The 21,900-nt window shown below is 34.9% G+C and overlaps 1 protein-coding gene across 2 annotated transcripts in view; it reads left to right on the forward strand.

Moving 5' to 3' along the window:
• SMCHD1 (structural maintenance of chromosomes flexible hinge domain containing 1) overlaps nt 1–21,900 on the forward strand; it is a 120,474-nt gene that overhangs the window by 70,874 nt on the left and 27,700 nt on the right. For both annotated transcript variants that reach the window (XM_043888882.1, XM_043888884.1), the window contains exons 31-42: nt 4,123–4,202; nt 4,440–4,597; nt 6,163–6,278; nt 7,890–7,954; nt 11,196–11,283; nt 11,908–12,039; nt 12,940–13,089; nt 17,000–17,126; nt 17,293–17,412; nt 18,327–18,412; nt 19,009–19,131; nt 20,669–20,859. In XM_043888882.1, the coding sequence (XP_043744817.1) occupies nt 4,123–4,202; nt 4,440–4,597; nt 6,163–6,278; nt 7,890–7,954; nt 11,196–11,283; nt 11,908–12,039; nt 12,940–13,089; nt 17,000–17,126; nt 17,293–17,412; nt 18,327–18,412; nt 19,009–19,131; nt 20,669–20,859 (1,436 nt within the window). The remainder of the gene's footprint in view (nt 1–4,122; nt 4,203–4,439; nt 4,598–6,162; nt 6,279–7,889; nt 7,955–11,195; nt 11,284–11,907; nt 12,040–12,939; nt 13,090–16,999; nt 17,127–17,292; nt 17,413–18,326; nt 18,413–19,008; nt 19,132–20,668; nt 20,860–21,900) is intronic.

Raw genomic sequence — 21,900 nt, forward strand, 5'->3', positions numbered from 1 at the left:
CTGCAGTGATTTTGGAGCCCAGAAAAATAAAGTCAACCACTGTTTCCCCATCTATTTGCCATGAAGTGATGGGACCAGATGCTGTGATCTCACTTTTCTGAATGTTGAGCTTTAAGCCAACTTTTTCACTCTCCTCTTTCACTTTCATCAAGAGGCTCTTTAGTTCTTCACTTTCTGCCATAAGGGTGGTGTCATCTGCATATCTGAGTTATTGATAATTTATCCCGGCAATCTTGATTCCAGCTTGTGCTTCCTCCAGCCCAGCGTTTCTCATGATGTACTCTGCATATAAGTTAAATAAGCAGGGTGACAATTTACAGCCTTGACATACTCCTTTTCCTATTTGGAACCACTCTGTTGTTCCATGTCCAGTTCTAACTGTGCTTCCTGACCTGCATACAGATTTCTCAAGAGGCAGGTCAGGTGGTCTGGTATTCCCATCTCTTGAAGAATTGTCCACAGTTTGTTGTGATCCACACAGTCAAAGGCTTTGGCATAGTCAATAAAGCAGAAATAGATGTTTTTCTGGAACTCTTGCTTTTTCGATGATCCAGCAGATGTTGGCAATTTGATCTCCGGTTCCTCTGCCTTTTCTAAATCCAGTTTCAACATCTGGAAGTTCATGGTTCATGTATTGTTGAAGCCTGGCTTCGAGAATTTTGAGCATTACTTTGCTAGCGTGTGAGATGAGTGCAATTATGTGGTGGTTTGAGCATTCTTTGGCATTGACTTTCTTTGGGATTTGAATGAAAACTGACCTTTTCCAGTCCTGTGGCCACTGCTGAATTTTCCAAATATGCTGGCATATTGAGTGCACAGCATCAATATGCTTTCAATGATGCATCAACTGATGCATCAGTGATGCTTTCACAGCATCATCTTTCAGGATTTGAAATAGCTCAACTGGAAGTCCATCACCTCCACTAGCTTTGTTCGTAGTGATGCTTCCTAAGGCCCACTTGACTTCACATTCCAGGATGTCTGGCTCTAGGTGAGTGATCACACCATCGTGATTACCTGCATCGTGAAGATCTTTTTTGTACAGTTCTTCTGTGTATAGTTGCCACCTCTTCTTAATATCTTCTGCTTCTGTTAGGTCCCTACCATTTCTGTCCTTTATTGAGCCCATCTTTGCATGAAATGTTCCCTTGGTATCTCCAATTTTCTTGAAGAGATCTCTTGTCTTTCTCATTCTATTGTTTTCCTCTATTTCTTTGCATTGATCACTAAGGAAGGCTTTCCTATCTCTCCTTGTAATTCTTTGGAACTCTGCATTCAGGTGGGACTGTTCTTCTTTTTCTCCTTTGCTTTTCGCTTCTCTTCTTTCCACAGCTATTTGTAAGGCCTCCTCAGACAGCCATTTTGCTTTTTTGCATTTCCTTTTCTTGGGGACGGTCTTGATTCCTGTCTCCTGTACAGTGTCACGAACCTCCGTCCGTAGTTCATCAGGCACTCTGTCTATCAGGTCTAGTCCCTTAAATCTATTTCTCACTTGCACTGTATAGTCATAAGGGGTTTGATTTAGGTCATACCTGAATGGTCGAGTGGTTTTCCCCACTTTCTTCAATTTCACTCTGAATTTGGCAATAAGGAGTTCATGATCTGAGCCACAGTCAGCCTCCGGTCTTGTTTTTGCTGACTGTATAGAGCTTCTCCATCTTTGGCTGCAAAGAATATAATCACTCTGATTTCGGTGTTGGCCATCTGGTGATGTCCATGTGTAGAGTCTTCTCTTGTGTTGTTGAAAGAGGGTGTTTACTATGACCAGTGCGTTCTTTTGGCAGAACTCTATTAGCCTTTGCCCTACTTCATTCTGTACTCCAAGGCCAAATTTGCCTGTTACTGCAGGTGTTTCTTGACTTCCTACTTTTGCATTCCAGTCCCCTATAATGAAAAGGACATCTTTTTGGGTGTTAGTTATAGAAGGTCTTATAGGTCTTCATAGAACCGTTCAACTTTCACTTCTTCAGCATTGCTGGTCGGGACATAGACTTGGATTACCGTGATATTGAATGGTTTGCCTTTGAAACAAACAGATTATTCTGTCGTTTTTGAGATTGCCTCCAGGTACTGCATTTCGGACTCTTTTGTTGACCACGATGGCTACTCCATTTCTTCTAAGGGATTCGTGCCCACAGTTAGATATAATGGTCATCTGAGTTAAATTCATCCATTCCAGGCCATCTTAGTTTGCTGATTCCTAGAATGTCGATGTTCACTCTTGCCATCTCCTGTTTGACCACTTCCAGTTTGCCTTGATTCATGGACCTAACATTCCAGGTCCTGTGCAATATTGCTCTTTACAGCATTGGACCTTGCTTCTATCACCAGACCCATCCACAACTGGGTGTTGTTTTTGCTTTGGCTCCATCCCTTCATTCTTTCTGGAGTTATTTCTCCACTGATCTCCAGTAGCATATTGGGCACCTACCGACCTGGGGAGTTCATCTTTCAGTGTCCTTTTCATACTGTTATGGGGTTCTCAAGGCAAGAATACTGAAGTGGTTTGCCATTCCCTTCTCCAGTGGACCACATTCTGTCTGGTACCAGGGTTAGGTACCAGTTGTTAACACAAGTATTGGAATAGTCAGGTTAGGATCTAGAGGAGACTTTGGATGTCTTGCACAAAGTTGGATGCCCTCCTGCAAGGGGAAGGGGAAGATGCTGTCAGGCCCTTGCAAGGTTGTGTTTTGACAAGTTTTTCTTGTTGGTTAAAGGGAACTCATTTGTCCTAGCCAGGTTGTTGCCAGGCGATACAGAGAAGAGATCTTGGAAGTATATTCAGCCATGCTTGAGTATCTTTCCAGAGATTTTATAATTTTAGTAGGTACGAACAGTTTGTATTATATAAATACACAGTTCTCTTGAAATTAGTTAACAATTTCAGTAAGGATTTCACAGGACTCAACTTGTTTACCTGTAAAGCTGTACAGAAGGGAATTCCCTGGTGGTCCAGTGCTTGGGATCCTTGCTTCCATTGCAGGGGGCATGGGTGCACCTTGGTCAGTGAACTAAGATCCTGTAAACCACGTGTGCAGTCCAAAAAAAAAAAAGTAAATAAAAACTATACAGGAGGTTAAAGTACCAGGAATGACTTGTCATCCACATGGACTAGTTTTCAAGGTAAAGTAAAAAGGGTCAAAAGTCTTACGCCTGTCAAAAAGGACTACAGTATTGCTGTTATATAGCCTGAAATAGAAGACTGACTTCTGGCTTAGCAGCAAAGGTTTAGGACCCAGATGGAAGAAAGACTGAAAAAGATAGGTTGAGAGAGGATAGATTGGAAGGTAAATGAGACGGATGCAAACGCAGTGTTTTATTTTAGCAGTTAAATCACTCTTTCTCACTTGTGTCTCTCCAACTATTGCTTTTTTTTTTTTTTTGCATGTATCATAATCACCTAATCTTTAGGTTCCGTTAAACAGAAGTTAAGTATTAGGATTTAGGAGAGAATCTGATTTTCTGCTACTACAGTCTTAGAATTTACTTTTGTTCTTAGTGTTTGCTTCTAAGAGAGTTAAACAGTGATTATATTGTACCCCAAATAAGAGTATGATCCTCGTTTTTAGAAAAGCATCTGCAAAAGACTGAAAGATTCTTCTAACAAGTGATTAGGAAGTGTGTCCACTAATTCTTAATCATTTAAAAGTAAAAGCTTAATTATCACTACAATGGTAGTATTGCAACAAAGATTTTAGAAACACATCTGTGTAAACATTAAGAGGATGAAGTAACTAACATGGACATGGTGTTATGCCTTGACTTAAAATTATGTATGTGTATTTATGTTTATTTCTCCTGCACTGTTTCCCACAACCCCCCGATTTTGGCATATACCTTCTGTATTTATGTGACCAAACTTCACTTGGTATAGCAGTGTTAATGAAAGAGTGAACACTGAATTCTGCAACTTAAGAATTGAAATACAGAAAATTCTAGTTTAACTGATCAGCGTGAATGATTGTTATCCTTTGGATTGTGTGATTACATGTTATATTATTTCAGCTAGTTTAGACAATTTTAGATTTTAGAGTATGTGCAAATGTAGCTTTTTAAATAGTAATAGAGGAAAAGAATTTGATTCCTAGAATTTTCTAATTAACCGTTTTGTTTTGTTTTTAGCTCACTCCTTCAAACCAACAGCATAAAACCGATGAAAGGGGCAGGGCTAATTTGGGAGTGTTCAGTGTTTTTGCCCCTAGGTAAGAACTGAAAGTTTGATAGTTATTGGTATTATAGAGATTGATTTTTGTTATTACTTGATGAAGTTAAGAGTAATACATAGCCATCTATTTAGTGTTAGTCAGGAGTTGGAATGAGACAGGAGTAGAGAGGTTTCCTAAATGAGTTAAACTTTGTATAAATTGTCTCAGAATTTTTAATTATAACTAACACAATTTGAACCCCTTCCCCCTCTTTCCCATTTTCTTTCTTTTTAGAGGAGAACATATTATGCAGGTTAAAGCCATTTATAACAAGAATACCATAGAAGGACCCGTAATTAAGTTAATGATTCTTCCAGACCCTGAAAAACCCATTCGTATCAATGTTAAATATGACAAAGATGCTTCCTTTTTAGCAGGGGGTATTTTCACTGGTGAGTAATTCAGTTTTAAAATAAATTTGTGGTGATAGTTTGTCTCTCAGATTAACAGGGTAAATTATTTATCCCAGGTGCTCAGCGTGATAAAAAAGCAATCATGTTGTGGGCTTTTAAATAGCAAAGAAAGAATATTAGGCTTAGCTTTGTCTTCCCTCTCCTCTATATCCTACATTCCTTTAATGGTCAAGAATGAACTTAAAGCTCATGTATAAGCTAATAGTTTAAAGTGGTTCAGTGTGTGTTTATTCACTCACTGAACTGTGAGATTCTGCCAAAGAAGAATGAAGTACTGAGTGGCAGGAGCTTCGGGGGTGTGTTCCACTAACTATGCAGCACTGTTAAACGAAATTGAGGACTGTTCAACTTAATTTGGATAGAAATGCATCACATAATTTATGATTAAAGACACTTCGTAACAACAAACATTTACTGAATACCTGCTGTGTCCACCCACTATGCTAGGTTCTTAGTTCCAGTAATGAACATGGCAGTTTTCAATGAGTTCAGTCTAATGTAGGAGACAATCACCTAAGCAGATGTTTCTTGTGTAATATGGCAGCTGTCAAGTCAATAGGAAATTACATTTGCTTTGCATAGGTCATTTTCTTGAAGACTTTGATTTTCCTGAATGGATGAATTCCTGTGCAGTAAAAGAAGCAGACGAGAAAGTTTAAATTGAAATTTAACAATATTTTGAAATAATTATGTATGTACATAAATTTTTAAATCTGTTCGAGAAGATAAGTCCTATTTCCTGTGTAAAAACTGTAATAGATGACCAATGAATATTACAGATGATAAATATAAGGGAATATTACTAGTTTAACTATGGTATGCTATTGAAAAATCATAAAAGAAAGTAAACACTGTATTTGCAGACTACATAAAGTATATAGATTTGTAACCACTTGACCTAGATTGCTTTGTCTTCAGTCTAACTTTTCTTTTTATTTTTTACTGAAGTATAATTGACTTACAGTGTTGTCTTAATCACTGCTGTACAGCAGAGTGACACATGTATACATATACATATACACTTTCTTTTTCATATTCTTTTCTATTATGGTTTGTCACAGGATATTAAATATAGTTCCCTGTGCTGCAGATAACACAGTCTAACCTTTTTGGTCTTGCTTGGCAGACTGTGAAAATAAGACAAAGGACTATTAATGGCAAAGATGTGGGGTTTTTTTCTCGCTTTATAGCATCATTTATGGCATGAACTAGGAACACAATGTGTTTATACAAGCACGTGCCAGTTGTGCATCAGCATCTTTACAATACTGAAGGATCAAAGATGTATTCCTTAGGTTTCTGTGGGAGGTGTAGCACTATTGATCTATATCCAGTGCCTGTTATGATTGTGTAGTTCTGTAGACAAATAGTTGGGGAAGACTAATTGAAAATAGTTTTATTTCTTCATCAGAATTTTATTATTAACATTTAAACAAGATGTATGCTTTAAAACATACAATTAAAAAAAGAAGACATACAATTATTTAACCAAATCCACTAATTGAACTAGAAAGAAAATAACTTTTTAATGTTCCCCATTACAGATTTTATGATTACTGTTATTTCTGAAGATGACAGTATCATTAAAAATATTAATCCAGCACGTATTTCCATGAAAATGTGGAAACTGGCAAACAGTGGGAACCGACCACCAGCAAATGTAAGTCATAGAAAGCATTTTAGAAGTTAAAAGTAGCTCTTAGATTTAACATAAAATTAAATGTAGTTTAATATAAAATGCAGTGTGTGTATCCTGTAGAACTAGAAAGTAACCCATTCCATCACTTAGATTTTTAAAAAATATACCAGGGTATGTTTCAGAAATAAGTCTAAAGACCAGTAGCACAAGACAGAAAACCACTAAGTATCATTAAGAGATAATACAGAAGCAATCCCACTCCTGGGCATACACACCAAGGAAACCAGAGCTGAAAGAGACACGTGTACCCCAATGTTCATCGCAGCACTGTATATAATAGCCAGGACATGAAAGCAACCTAGATGCCCATCAGCAGACGAATGGATAAGAAAGCGAGACACAGATGTATAGAACGGACTTTTGGACTCTATGGGAGAAGGCGAGGGTGGGATGATCTGAGAGAACAGCATCGAAACATGTATTTTATCAAGTGTGAAACAGATCCACCAGTCCAGGTTTGATGCAGGAGACAAGTGCTCAGGGCTGGTGCACTGGGATGACCCAGAGGGATGGGATTGGGGAGGGAGGCGGGAGGGGGGATCGGGATGGGGAACACATGTAAATCCATGGCTGATTCATGCCAATGTATGGCAAAAACCACTATAATATTGTAAAGTAATTAGCCTCCAACTAATAAAAATAATTGGGGGAAAAAAAAACACACCACACTTTAATTCCAAATGTAATGAATTATATTTTGATACCTACATTTCATGGTGAGTGAAAAAAAAATTTTCAACACACTAAATTTAAACTTTTAAAGGCTTTAATTAAAAAAGAGATAATACAGAAAGTGAGAGAAAGAAATACGATTGATAGAGTACAGAGTAGTGGAGTGGACAGACAGTTTGAGAGTCTAAAGCTGCACAATCCAATAGAAATGCATTACTAGTCACATGTGATACTTAAATTCTGCTAGTAGCCACATTGAAAAGAAATAAAATTAATATAGTTTTAAACTAATATATTAAAAAATTACCATTTCACCATGTACTCAGTATTTTAAAATTTAATAATGGTGTTTTACATGCTCATATCTTTCCAGGTCTTTGAAATTTGCTATGTATTTTATGCTTACATCTCCTCAATCTGAACCAGTCACATTTCAGGTGCTCAGTAGTCATTATGGGCTACCATACAAGATAGTGCCAAACTAAAATAAATCTCAAATTGGAAAATAAACCAAACTATATCAGGGGTCCTGATTTAATAATGCCTTTTAGGATCTATGGTTCAGTTTAATCATCTGTTTAGGAAACTAGCTTCCTTAATTTATACCATGAGTCCCACCAAGCTGCTGTTATCTAAAATTATGTCACCACCATTAAGATCTGTTATATGTCCTTTAATAATTAATGGTATATCTTTTCATTATGACTAATCTCACTTTTGTGTCACACACGCATGATAAAGATATATATATATATGTATACATGTGTTTGTGTGTATTTATCAATGCACATGTGATCTGGATTCACACTTGGTAAAGGTAAAGTAAGTTTCTATCCTAAATATATTATGCTAAATGTTTGTGATTTCTCTCCTCTTCTCCTTTGCCACTTTTCCTTCTAGGTAGAAGTATTTAGTTGTAATAAAATAAAGGATAATGACAAAGAAGATGGCTGCTTCTACTTCAGGTATTTCTCAAATCATTTCATATTTTAATGCATATTTTGTTACATAGTTAATCATTGTTGGCAACATGTGCCTGTTTAGCTAAGGAGAAATATTTTATGATCAAATAGAAAATGTTATTTTTTTAAAAAATTTTTGGTCAGGAAATTTTTTGAGAAAATATTTTGTCTACAAAATTTGCAAAATGATTTGGGGAAAGATTGTTGTAATAGATATATTTGCTTTCAGAACTATCAGAAACTTCAGAAGAATTCTATTGTCAGAGCATTTATAATATTATGTAGGAGATTTCTATAATTCTAAACTTAAGATCTTACAAAATAAAAAAACTGAACTAGTTTTTTTAATTTAACTATGTGACTTTAAGTGTTGCTTCTGTACTTTGAAATCTGTAAATGGTTTTGGATACATGGTGTCTAAGGTTTCATTTATTAGAAATGTCTTTTTGCCTTTTGAACTAATAAATTGATTTATTTCATTAAATGTATTAGTTTATTAAGCCAAATAGAAAACAAAAGGTACAATTACAAATTGTTGTTACAATAATACCAGCATTCACAGTTACCTGTGTGTTTAACTTTGTTGAGATCCCTATTTTTCCACATAGCTTCAAGTTACTATCTATTATTATTTTGTTTTACCTTGTAGGACTCCCTTGACCATTTCTTCTTGGCCAGGTGTAGTGGTAATGAACTCTCTTAGCTTTTGTTCATATGAAAATGTTGCTATGCTGCATGGCATGCAGGATCTTAGTTCCACAACCTGGGATCAAACCCTGTCCCCCGACCCCCACCCGGGTCTCCTACCTCCCTGCAGTGGAATCACTGAGTCCTAACCACTGGACAGCCAGGGGATTCCTCTCTGAGAATGTTTTAATTTCTCCCTCACTTTTGAGGGACAGTTTTGCTGAAAGTAACATTCTTTTTTTTTTTTCCTGTGCAAACTCCTTGTTTAAATTTTATATTTAGGCAAAATATAAAAACATTTGGGATTTTTTCTTGGAGTATATGCAACTTTAAGAAACAATTTTTCATTCAGTAGATGTATAATCTCTTCACCTGCCCCTCGGAGGCCCGGGTAGAGGCCAGGGACCGGGCGGAGGCGAAGCCCGGGCGGCCTGGGGCAGGCCGCGCGCACATGGGCCCGGCGGGCTAGGCGCCCACAGACCCTGCGCCCACAGATCCGGCGCGGCCTGCCGGCGCCCGAGGACCGGCGCCGGCCGCGGCCGCGCTCTGGTGGCTCCAAAATGGCGGTGGCGGCGGCCGTGAAAGTAACATTCTTAGTTGCCAGTTTCTTTTTTAACACTTTGAGAACATTGGCCTACTGCCTTCTGACTTCCAAACTTACTGATAAGAAATTCATTACCTTGTTGAGGATGCCTTGTATATAATGATTTGCTTTCCTCTTGCTGCTGCTAATATTCTTTTTCTTTGTCCTATGAAAGTTTGTGTTAGTGTGTCTTGGTCCTTTTGAGTTTTACCTTACTTGGAATTCCTTGAGCATCTGGGATTATATTAATGAGCATCTGACATTATATTAATGTCTTTCATCAAACTAGGGAAATTAACAGCCGTTTTTCAAAAATTGTCCCTGCCATCCTTTTCCCTTTTTTCTCCTTGAATTGCCACAAGTGTATGTTGGTCCACTTGATGCATCTCAGGTCCCTTACACTCTGTTCACTTTCCTTCTATCTTTTTTCTTTCTGTTCCTCAAACTGTATTATTTCCACTGTCTTATCTTCAAGTTCATTAATTCTTCTACATACTTTAATCTCCCTTTGAATACCTGTAGTGAAATTTTCACTTCAGTTATTGTACATTTCAGCTGCAGAACTTGCTTTTGGTTTCTTTTTTTTTTTTTTTGGGGGGGGGGTTTTGTCATACATTGATATGAATATTTTAATTTTTTTGTGTGTGTGGTTTCTTTTTAAGTTTTCTCTTTAATTGATATTTTGGTCTTCACCTTACATTACTTTCTTGACTTTTTTCACATCTTCTTTTAATACTTTGAGCATCTTTAAAATGAAGTCCTTGTCTAGTATATCAGCCTCCTGATGTTTTTCAGGGACAGTTTTGATTGACTTATTTTCCCCATACTTTACTGTCTGTTTGCCTTCTGAGGTTTTTGTTATTGAAAATTACACATTTGAATCTAATGTAATCACACTGGAATTGAGTCCTTTCTGTGTGCACTTATCAAGGCAATGTAAGATTACTATATAATAAAATATATTACTAGATTTTATTACTAAAATTATTTTGAGTTTTGTTATCTTATTACACACCAGTAACAAAAATGAAGTTTTAGGTATTTACACACTCATCTCTGTGAATAATGATAGGCTTACTGCTTTCTAATCCTTGGTTGTTTTATTTCTTTTCCTTGCTGTACCTCACTGGCTAGGACTTAAGAGTAAAATGTTGAATGGATACAATGAAAATGATTATTCTAAAATCATTCCCCCCAGTCCAAAAGGGACATTCAGCATTTAACTCATAAGTATGATGTTTGCTTTAGTGTCTTTATTTTGGGTAGGTATCGTTATCAGGCTGTTCATTTGTAATCATTACTAAAAGAACTTCTATTTATCATGAATGACATTAGATTTCATCATCTGTTGAGGCAGTAGTTGTTACTTTCCCTTTATATACATATATATGGATAGATACAGGTATATAGTTAGTTGTTTCACTCCTAAATTTTATTTATTTATTTGACTGCTCCATCATTTATATATTCTTTGTGTTTGTGGCCTAGCAAGTCTACCTCTTACTAAGTTCCTTATTGGTAATTTAGTTACAATAAATATCTTTTATACATATATAGTTACAGTTACTTATTTAGAACATATAAATGGAAAACAAAGCAACATAAGGTCAGTTGGATAATTTATAAACTTGAAATATAAAACTGAGATGGAAATTTGTGTGGAAATGAAACTAAATTCATTTGATATGTAATTCAGCATTTATTGTGTTTACTACTTTATCAACTTTATATTCAATGTTTGCCACATCCAGAGTTTTTGTTGTAGATGTTTTGTGATAGAATGTCTGGGTAAGAGGGACTGATGGTAAGCTTGATATTGTAGGAAGTATTTGATGAATGAAGTTGAATGTAGTAAAGTAACTCTCTTTTTACTCATTTACTTTTCATGGAAAGAAAAGAAATGTTAATGCTTTGAATTTCTTTCCCTTTTATTTAAAAGTTACCAGTGATTTTATCTCTTTCTTCTTAACTTAGGGATAAAGCAATTCCTAACAAGGTGGGGACATACTGTATCCAGTTTGGTTTTACGATGGATAAAACAAATATTCTTAACAGTGAGCAGGTTTGTTTACTCTTTTTATGCATGGCAGTTAGCTTTAGTTGGCTTCACGTTTTCTTACTTGGTTGAGGAGTGAAGTGTTTGAAGTGTTTTGTTTAAAAGTGGTTTGATTATTGGATGAAAGGTATAAATAATGCCATCTTCAGGAATTTTAGAATAATATATACTTAAATTATGTTGATTAAACTTGACCTGATATGGAAGTTACTTTTTTATCCTTGTTTATATGGAGGACTTGATTAGTAAACATTTTAATCTATATCATGGACAGGGTTGCTCCTCTCAGTTGTATGTGAAAATGTTTGAATTAATAACATTTCAGGATTCTAGATAATGAAGTTTTAAGGTAGTTTTAACATACATCATCTCCATTCATTATTGTTAGTGCACTAAATTTTTTTAACAAATACATGTAAAGTGTTTCTAAATTTGTTTTTAAATGGTTAACATTCAAAAATTAATGTTACACCTTTTATTTTCATTTTTTAAAAGTTGATTGGTTTTAAGAATTTAATGGAAATATGTTTTGGAAGGTAGTATTTCATTTTATTTAGGATATGCTCTGTTTCTTCATCTTTAAATACTAAACCATTAATGTGTTGTTAATTAGAATGCTCCTTTTGTTAGATTATAGTGGATGTTCTACCTAATCAACCTGTAAAGTTAGTTCCTGAAGTTCAGCCAGCTACACCAGCTGTTTCAAATGTTCGCTCAGTTGCCAGTAGGACCCTGGTCAAAGATTTGTATCTTCGTATCACGGTAATGTTTATTTACTTCCAAATTACCAAGGGTAACAAAAATTATTCTTAGTTTCAAGGTGCAAGACAGTTACTGTAGAATCCTATCTGAATTATTCTGTTTAAGTTTATTGGGAAAATTTATGCAAGTTAATGAAATGCTTATCAGTATCTTTATACTTAAATACAAATAGAGAGTGAATTCGATTATACATAAAATAAATCCAGATATACTAAGTAGAAGTGATTAAAAAATGCAGAAATTTGCCCACCTTTACTAATGTTTATCTTTAATCCACTATTTCATGTAAGTATTATGAATGTGTTAAGTAAGTCGATTCTTCAGTGTCCATTTCAATGAGGGGCAGGAAGTAATTAAGTATGTATTTTGAAGAGGTTTGCCATCATGACTGATCATAATGAGCTCCTTAAAACTTTCTGGTTACCCAGAAGGTAAGCAAAAATAGGGCTGCTAAAAATATTAACAACATGTAAAACACACTAGTGGGACTTCGTTTTTTGAAAAATTTGGCTAATAGAGTTGTTAACACCTTCAGTGTGTTTTTCTGTTTTAGACCATGAAATTTACGTGGTTCTTAAACTGGTTTTCCCTTGATCTTAAATAGATGCTGAAGGTACATAAGACTTTTTTAAATGTGAGTCCTTTTAATAAAGTTGGGAATCATTGTACTAGGTGGAAACTTTTGGTTCTTTTATGGTTTTGGGGATTATTGCCTGCCTGTAGAGCTCTAACTCTGATATCTGAATTCTGTGTTTGAAGTAAGAAGGATCAGGTGATTTAATATTTGGAACTTTAGAAATAGGTCATATTTCTGATTTTCCCATGTCCATCTCTGTGTTTGATCTTTTTTCCCCGCTTCTTTTAATTAGTTTTCTGAAACTTTTCATTGTTTACTTTAAGGATGACTACAACAATCATACTGGAGTTGATTTGGTTGGCACTGTAATGGCTACCATTAAAGGTTCTAATGAGGAAGATGACATACCTCTCTTTAATGGGAAAATTAGAACGCTTGAATTTCCCTTTGTGAAAGGTTCAGCTGAAATCACGGTAATATTTTTGTCTTCTAGTAGATAAGGTTTTGGTTTTTAATAGTTTAAACCACAATATTATTATACTTGTTCTTTTGTATGTATAGCTATGATGATATTCTAATTATAGCATTAAATTGGAAAATCAGCTATTTTGATTTTTGTTCTGAGCTATTATGCATTGAACCCATGATGACTGTTACTGTTAGAAAGAAAGACCGTATTTTTGTTTTCCCCTGTGGATGACTTTTTTCTGTGACTGGATTGTTTTAACTTCAGTGACAGTATAATCATGTTTCATTGAAAAGCCAGCATCCTGTGGATAGAAATAGAATCAAACATAGCCCAGGTAAAATGTACACATATCTAGAAAAGTTTAGTAAAACCAGCTTATCTTTCTCATTCTTTTTTTTTTCCAAAATGGAAATAGCTTTGCTTATATAAAGCATACCCAGTGAGAGAACATCAAAAAATAATCACTGTACTATCACCATTCCAAGATACTGATGATTGGCAATTCAGTGTATAACTTTCCACACTTTTCTGTATATAAACTAACACTGCATGGATGTCCTGTGAATGTGATTTATGTAGATGTGGAGGAGGGTGTAAAGTTTCATTAATACAATAGAACTCTACTTTAGTGAAATCTTTTCTCATTTCGTACATCCTTGCTGTATATCTGTCAGTTCAGTTCAGTCGCTCACTTGTGTCTGACTGTTTGTGACCCTATGGACTGCAGCATGCCAACCTTCCCTGTCCTTCACCAACTCCCGGAGCTTTCTCAAACTTATGTTCATCGAGTTGGTGGTGCCATCCAATCCTCTGTCATCCCCTTCTCCTCCTGCCTTCAGTCTTTCCCAGCATCAGGGTCTTTTACAGTGAGTCAGTTCTTCACATTAGGTGACCAAAGTCTTGGAGCTTCAGCATCAGTCCTTCCAGTGACTATTCAGGACTGATTTCCTTTACATTTGACTGGTTTAATCTCCTTGCAGTCCAAGGAGACTCTCAAGAGTCTTCTCCAATACTACAATTTAAAAGCATCAATTCTTCGGCGCTCAGCTTTCTTTATGGTTCAACTCTGACATCCATACACATATCTGTATCTCACGAATAAATCGACATTGTTGTGTTGATGGTTATAATTTATTTGATCAATCCTAAAGTGAAAATTTAGTTTCTTTCCAAAGTTTTATCAGCAGTGCTTCCATCAGCTTTCTTCACATTGTTTTAACAATATTAGGCTTACAGTTGGGGAATCTGCCATCTTGTACCTGGTCTACAGTTTGACTTGTTGGTTGGTCTGGCAAAGATTGACCATTATAGCATTTCCATTTTAATTAGTTTTCAACACTTTAAAAATTCCTGAATTTTCAGACAGAGATCTTTTTCTGTAATGCTGTAATGGTCTTTGCCAGACCAATGAACAAGCTGAACATCTCCAAATTCCTGGTTTATTTGGAGAATTTGAAAGACTTGGCAGTACTGGGCCAAGATTCTCTTCAGGTAGTAGGATTTTCCAGTCAGCTGCATCCATGCTGCTGCTTTTCATTCCTTGACATTGAGGGCAAGTGTCAGTTGCTACTTATATTTACACTTGTTCTTTTATTTTTATTATGGTTGAGGGTAAAGTGAAATTTTCTTATACTCTTAACAAAGATTAGGTAATGAAACCACAAGTTGAAAAAGAGAGAAGGGCGGGGAAGACATTTTGAACATGCAGAGTTGGTTTGTATTGGAAGAACACAGGTGCCCACTCCCTGTATCCAGGTTACCTTTGTCCTGTTTCCTTGGCCACAGTTGCAGGCATTTGCTTGCCCTGCTGTACGCATTTCTGAGGTTGAGACGGTGACATAAACTATTCTCCCACAGCTACATGTTCTGTCAGATTTGTGTCATGCATGTGAATTTCCACTAGAGGTTCCTAGTATCACGTTGAAGAAGCAGAAATCTCTCAGGTCCTACTTGGCCCCTGACCATGTATTAATTTGGTAGGTCTGGGGCAGGGCTGTGAAATCTGATCTGATCTGTGCAGGTGATTCTTGTCATTAGGGACATTTAGGAGACACTGGGTCTAGAACACAGTCATTGATAAATGTTCCCGTTTGCTAGAAAAGAATGTGTACTGCTTTCTATAAAGCTTTAATCTAAATTTATATTTATTCATGTTTGTTAATTGTGTTACTCAAATTCTTTATCATTTGCCTTCTTGATCTAAATTTTACTCTGCTATGTATTTGTCCATTGCTTGCTTTTCAAGTTTCCATTTGTATATGAATCCAGTTTTGGACTCTTCAGTTCTCTTCAGTTCTGTTATTCCGTGGATTTTGGTAAACTGAACTCATAGATTACAAACTGTAGAACTTGAAGATAGGAAAGGCCTCCTTAAATAAGACATCAAGGATAATATTTTATATTTAAATATGTAAATAGAGGATTAATAATATTTTGGTATAATTGTATATTAGTACAGTATATTGAACATACTTTTAAAACATTCTGAAGAACTTCTGGCAAATCAATAAGAAAAAAAGACAATCTGGTAGAAAAATAAATGATAAAGAATATAAACAGGAGTGGAAGAGAAGGTATAAATAACTAATAAACAGGAAACATGACCTCAGTAGTAATCTGGGAAATGATAGTTAAAACAGTAATAATTGGTTGTTTTTAATACATTTTTTAGAAAAAGAAAAAAAAGCTTGATAATAAATGTTAGCCAAACATCAGGGGAACTGGATATTACACACTAATGATGAGGGGATAAACTGATGTAGACATTTTCAAGAGAAATTTGATACTACCTATTAAAATAAACTTTTAACAAGTCATTATATTTCTCTGGATAGTCTAGAGAACACACCAAGAGGTATATAAAGATTCTTTCTTTGCTGTATTATAAGTACTAGCTAAAATTTTTTACTAAACTGTTCATCACCCAGTGAAAGAATATTATAGTATATTATATCTATACTATGCATAAATGTAAAAAATTGGTAACTAAACATTTACTTGAATTGACAGATCAAAATTAGTGCTGAAAGCAAATTGCTACAGTAAAGTTTGTTATATTCTAAGTGTAAACAGTTTTATTTTTGTGTTTATATTCATATAAGTACATTGAAAACAGCTTTCAGAAACCAAGTGGGATTGGGCATTGGTTTAATGATAGACTTATTTTATTATTTCATGGATTGTTCTATGGTGTTCTGTTGATTTAGATTTTTAAAAATTTTATTTCTCTGAACTTGATTACTATGGTCTAAAAAATGAAACAGCTAGTACCCACTGTTTCCTTGTAAGACTGAAAAGATTATTTAGGATATAGATATTTGTATTGCATTATTTACTAGCTATATGCTATAAAATATATCAGAAGTTTTTTTGTGTGTGCATTAATGAATAAAAATACATAAAAAAGCCCAAATCTTTAGAGCTTTTCAGGACCTCTTGTTTGGTCACCTGGGACTGGTGGGTCTGCTTCCATGGTAACAGCTGTAACTGAAACTCAGCACTGGGCTTTGTGTACTTCTTTGTGATTATTTTTATAACTTTCCCACCATCAGTTGTTTCACACTGCTTCAAATTAAAGATAGAAATCAAGCCATTTCTGGTCAAGATATAAGAAGCCATTGATATTTCTGGTTTGGAAGATACTTTTTCTCGTAGTTTTCTATTGTATATAATTTTTGCATAAGCTATTTATTGATAAGATAATTTGGCTTTCAAACCAACACCAAAGAGTTTTATGTCTTGGATGGTGCTGCTGATGTTTGAGTGAATGCTTAGTGAATCTCACAGGTCAGTCAGTTTTGCCTTTTAAATTTACCACTTACTTGAAAATAGAGCACAATGAGATATATAAATTTGTATATTTACAGATATCTTTTCAAAACTTGTTTTTCCTTACTGCTCTTTTCTTTATACAGAGTCTAGTGCTAGCAGAAAACAGTCCTGGAAGGGATAGTACTGAATATTTTATTGTGTTTGAGCCTCGGCTGCCAGCTTTATCAAGAACGTTAGAATCATATATCCTACCATTTATGTTTTACAATGGTAAGTTTCTAGGAAACTAGAAGATAAACTCTTGAGTTTGTGGTACTTTGAATAACTGTTTTGCTTTCCATTAAATGGTGCTTACTGGTTATCTAATCTTGTGATGACATTTTGGAAAAGTCACAATTTAAAAAGTGAAATAAGTTACCTGAATGTTTTTTCTTAGATGTTAAGAAGCAGCAACAAATGGCAGCACTTACAAAAGAAAAGGACCAATTATCCAAGTCTATTACAGTGTACAGAACTTTATTTGATACCAGCAAGCAGCTTCTTGATGAGATGAAGTGTAAGTCGTTTTGTGTTCAGAAGTGATAGAAAATGATGCTTTGGGTAGTGGTGAGACGGAAGGTTGAGTCCATGGGACACAAACATTGTCTGCCTCCCTGGACTTAGAAGTAAAACCGAAGGACACAGCAGAAGGATAGAAGTAGTGGTTTATATTACTCATCATTCAATCTTATGATGAAGCATTGTTGTCTTTACATAAACATATTTCTTGTTTACCTACAAAATTTTGCAATTTTTATTAGGAATCTGAATCTATATAAATGTAAGGGTTTTGACATAGTAATAATGTTTATATCTAGCTTTAGCATTTGGCAAAAGATACTAGATGACAATATCACTGAAAAAGTGATGTGTAATTTAAGTTTTAGTTTGACTGTGTGTAGTTTAATTTACAAACATCTGCAGCAGAGAAATAGTTAATTTTTTAATAAATACATGGCATATTTGCTACAGTTTTTAATAATGTCTGTACTGTTAGTGATGCACTATCATTGCTTTCCATTTGTCAAATTTTTTCACATATCAGGGATATTTAAAGGGTAATATGAACTAAGTAATGAAATAATACATAATTTGTAGTACTAAAAATTGTTCTTTAAAAAGTCTTATTTTCTTAGAATAACCTTATGTAATTATGTATATATTACATATATTCATGTGGATTAGAATTAAATAACTTATCCAAGATTACTTGTAGTTTGCAGTTTATAATACCTCTAGTTGCATTCATTTTGTGTTTTCTTTTTGTATATTAGATGTGAATGTTAATTTTAGATTTTTAGTTTAAGATTTCTATAATTATCGTTTTTCATTTTAGCATCAATCATTAAAAGGAAAAAAGGGATTGAAAACATTTTTCAAAAACTATTATAAGAGCTATCACAAATTGATAGTTTTTGTTTTTAATTTTAGGCCAAGTTGAAGAAGCAAAATTAAAAGAGGCCCAGTTGCGAAACGAACTGAAAAACCACAATATTGACATTTCTACAACACAGCAGGTACAGTTTCCAAGTATATGTGAAAAGTTGTTTTTTTTTAAATTCTAGCCTATAATTTGTTTTTAGTCATTCATAGTTTATTAGGAATGTTGACACTATTGTTTTGGGGTCCTAAGCCATATGGGGATTATAATCCAGCCACTTACTGGACATTGAAATAGACTAACAATAATGGAGTGCTCTTTTCAAAGAAATTGCAGTTTGTGTTTCTGATCTAATGATACTAGTAAGTTATATTAATAATACACCAAGTTGAGAACTTTCACTGAAGTGGCCTAAGTAATAATCGGTGGCAAAGAAAATGAGAGAAAGTGACAAAAGACAATAGATTTTTTAGAGCTTATATTCTTTATGTGTATAACTCGTAAGTCTTATTATAGGTCTTATTATATAATTCTTAACTAAGAAAAAAAGAGTCAGTAAGGTTGATGCTTTACATTTCTGTGATCATATTCTCAAAAGAAAAGAGTGGCTACGTAGTAACTTCTGTGTAATTGAGTTGTCCAAATTGTTGGTTTTTCTCTGCTATTTTCTCTACCTTGTACAAGAGTCATTGTAATCGGCCTTGCAGTTAATTACTCTTTATAAAATTACAGATGCCACACATTGAAGCACTTTTGAAAAGAAAGCTATCAGAACAGGAAGAACTAAAGAAAAAACCCAGAAGATCATGTACTCTTCCAAATTATACTAAAGGCAGTGGAGATGTTTTGGGAAAGGTTTGTGTTTCAGCCTTTTACAGGGCAGTACATTTTATTGTCTTGTTTTCTGTAGGTTTTGTGTGATACTGGGTCGTGGAGCCATGACGATATCAGTGGTTGGGGATCCCAGGCGGGCTGGAGCGAAATTTCATCACACTGCTGAGATGGTGTGCAGTTAAAACCTATGAACTGTTTACTTCTTAAAATTTCATTTATTGTTTTCAGACTGCTATTGATTGGACAACTGAAATTGGGGAAGGAGAAACTGCAGATAAGGGGGAATTGCTCTACAGGGTAGACACTGTGATGTTTTTAACAGTGACACAACATTCTCATTGTTAGGGCAGGTGTTTGCTACCGGATCAGTTAAGAATAAAGGGTAAATGTAACCATACCAGTGTAATAAATGACTTTTCAAATCAGCCACAAAAATTCAGCTTTTGAGCAAGGCTTTGAGCAATGTTGGACTTGGAGGAAGAAAACTTTGAACAAACTTGTGACTAAAATCCAGTGGTTCCTCTGCATCCGCAGGTTCTAATTCCTTGAATTCAGTCAACTGCAGAGGAAAAATATTTGCGGGGGAAAATTCTAGAAAGTTCCAGAAAGTAAAACTTGAGTTTGTCACATGCACATGCAGGCAATTATTTACATAGCATTCACATTGTATTAGGTATTATAAGTAATCTAGAAATGGTTTAAAATATATTTAATGTTATATGCAAATACTGTGACATTTTATATAAATGATTTAAGTATCCACAGATTTTAGTATCTGAGGGGATTCCTGGAACCAGTTCCCTGTGGATACAGATGGATGGTTGTACAGTTGACCCTTCAGTAGCAAAGGTTTGAACTGTGAAGGTCCACTTACACACAGACTTTTTTTTTTTTTTAAACTAAATACCGACTATAGTACTGCCTAATGGTTAAATCCTTGGATGTAAAACTAGGTATGGATGACCGACTGTGAAGTTACATACAGATTTCCAGTTGATCAAAGGGTCGGTGGCCCTAACCTGCGTACCCTCCATACATAAGCTCCATGCAGTTGTTCGGTGGTCAACTGTTCTTGTAGATAGGGAAGTGACTGTTAATTCTGAGCCCTACAGAGTTTATAAAAATGGAAGAAATGATTCTTATTTATGATATTTAGATTTGTTTTCTAAAAAATCATCGGCATAAATGATCTACTTAGAAGGGTATAGCTATATTTAGGTTTAAGTGTGTTTTATGCTTTTAACAATTGACACACCCAGTAGTAGAGAGATGAATGTGAAAAAAAGGTACATCACCTAACTGATAATATGCCAAATATTTTTATTTGGTTATTGGCGAAATTTACTGTAGTTTAATCTGTGAAATAGTTTTTTGAAATTAAATAGCATAAGAGACCATTTAAAATATTTAAGCCAGTAAGCTTTTACAGTTTGAGAATTTTTTGCTAATTCATATGAATGTTTCCCAAAAAAAGTGCTTTTGCTGTTTGGATGTTGACTTTTAAAATATTTAATATATTTAGAAGTTTCTTAACCTGATTTTTTAAAACGGCTTCTAGATTGCACACCTGGCGCAGATTGAAGATGATAGAGCTGCCATGGTCATCTCCTGGCATCTGGCAAGTGACATGGACTGTGTGGTCACCCTGACCACTGATGCTGCACGTCGGATTTATGATGAAACCCAAGGTCGTCAGCAGGTGTTGCCCCTCGATTCTATTTATAAGAAGACTCTTCCAGATTGGAAAAGGTTAGAAAAAAATGAAAGTGGTGATTTAAAAAAAAAATACCTGTTCTATTTTTTATCAAATCATAGAATTTTAAAATTTCTCTGAAAAAAAAATTTTTTTAATAAATAAATAAATAAAATTTCTCTGAAAGGTGCCTAAAATAGAGAAATGACTCAGATTACCTACATTAATTTTTGTCTTCCTCACAAATATGATCTTCATTAAGATCAGTGTTGCAGTGTATTTGATCACATAGGCTTGCCAGGTTTAATTTGCCAGTTAAATGTTATTTGTTTATATGACAGATACACATACAAACATACATGAAAGGGAAGGATGGTGAGATGTCATGATCATTAACAGACTATTGAACTCCTTTATTTGGAGTAAGAGTATAGATCAATGTCTTTTGTCCTGTTGTAAGTCCTATAAAAATAAACAGCCATCATCTAGATAGAGAAGGCCTCTATTGGAACTGCCATTAGCAAAACTGAAATGTAAGAGATCATCTAGTTAGGATGTTACATCTGTGTTTATATATAAATCTGTTTTCTCTAATTGTTTTCCCATTTACTTTTCAAAATAAGTTTTTCAGCATAACCATGCAAACCAGTTAGCCATTTAAGTATTTTATGTGTACTCTAGTTTTGACTATTTTTAACAAGCTGCCTTAAAAGACTCAAAACGGTGATAGCAAAGCAAAAAAGAAATTAAAATATATAACAGAATATTGACCAAAAATTTTCTCAGATTCCTAAACAAAGTTTTGCAAGGCCTACAGTTGAGTAGAAATGGGACTTGAAGGAGAATGGAAACTAAATTAAGAGCTTCAGTCAGTTCAGTTCAGTTCAGTCGCTCAGTTGTGTCCGACTCTTTGCAACCCCATGAATCGCAGCACGCCAGGCCTCCTGTCCATCACCAGCTCCCAGAGTTTACTCAAACTCATGTCCATTGAGTCAGTGATGCCATCCAGCCATCTCATCCTCTGTCATCCCCTTCTCCTCCTGCCCCCAATCCCTCTCAGCATCAGAGTCTTTTCCAATGAGTCAGTTCTTCACATG

The sequence above is a fragment of the Cervus elaphus genome, chromosome 27 (genome assembly GCF_910594005.1).
Source record: "Cervus elaphus chromosome 27, mCerEla1.1, whole genome shotgun sequence".
Lineage (NCBI taxonomy): Eukaryota > Metazoa > Chordata > Mammalia > Artiodactyla > Cervidae > Cervus > Cervus elaphus.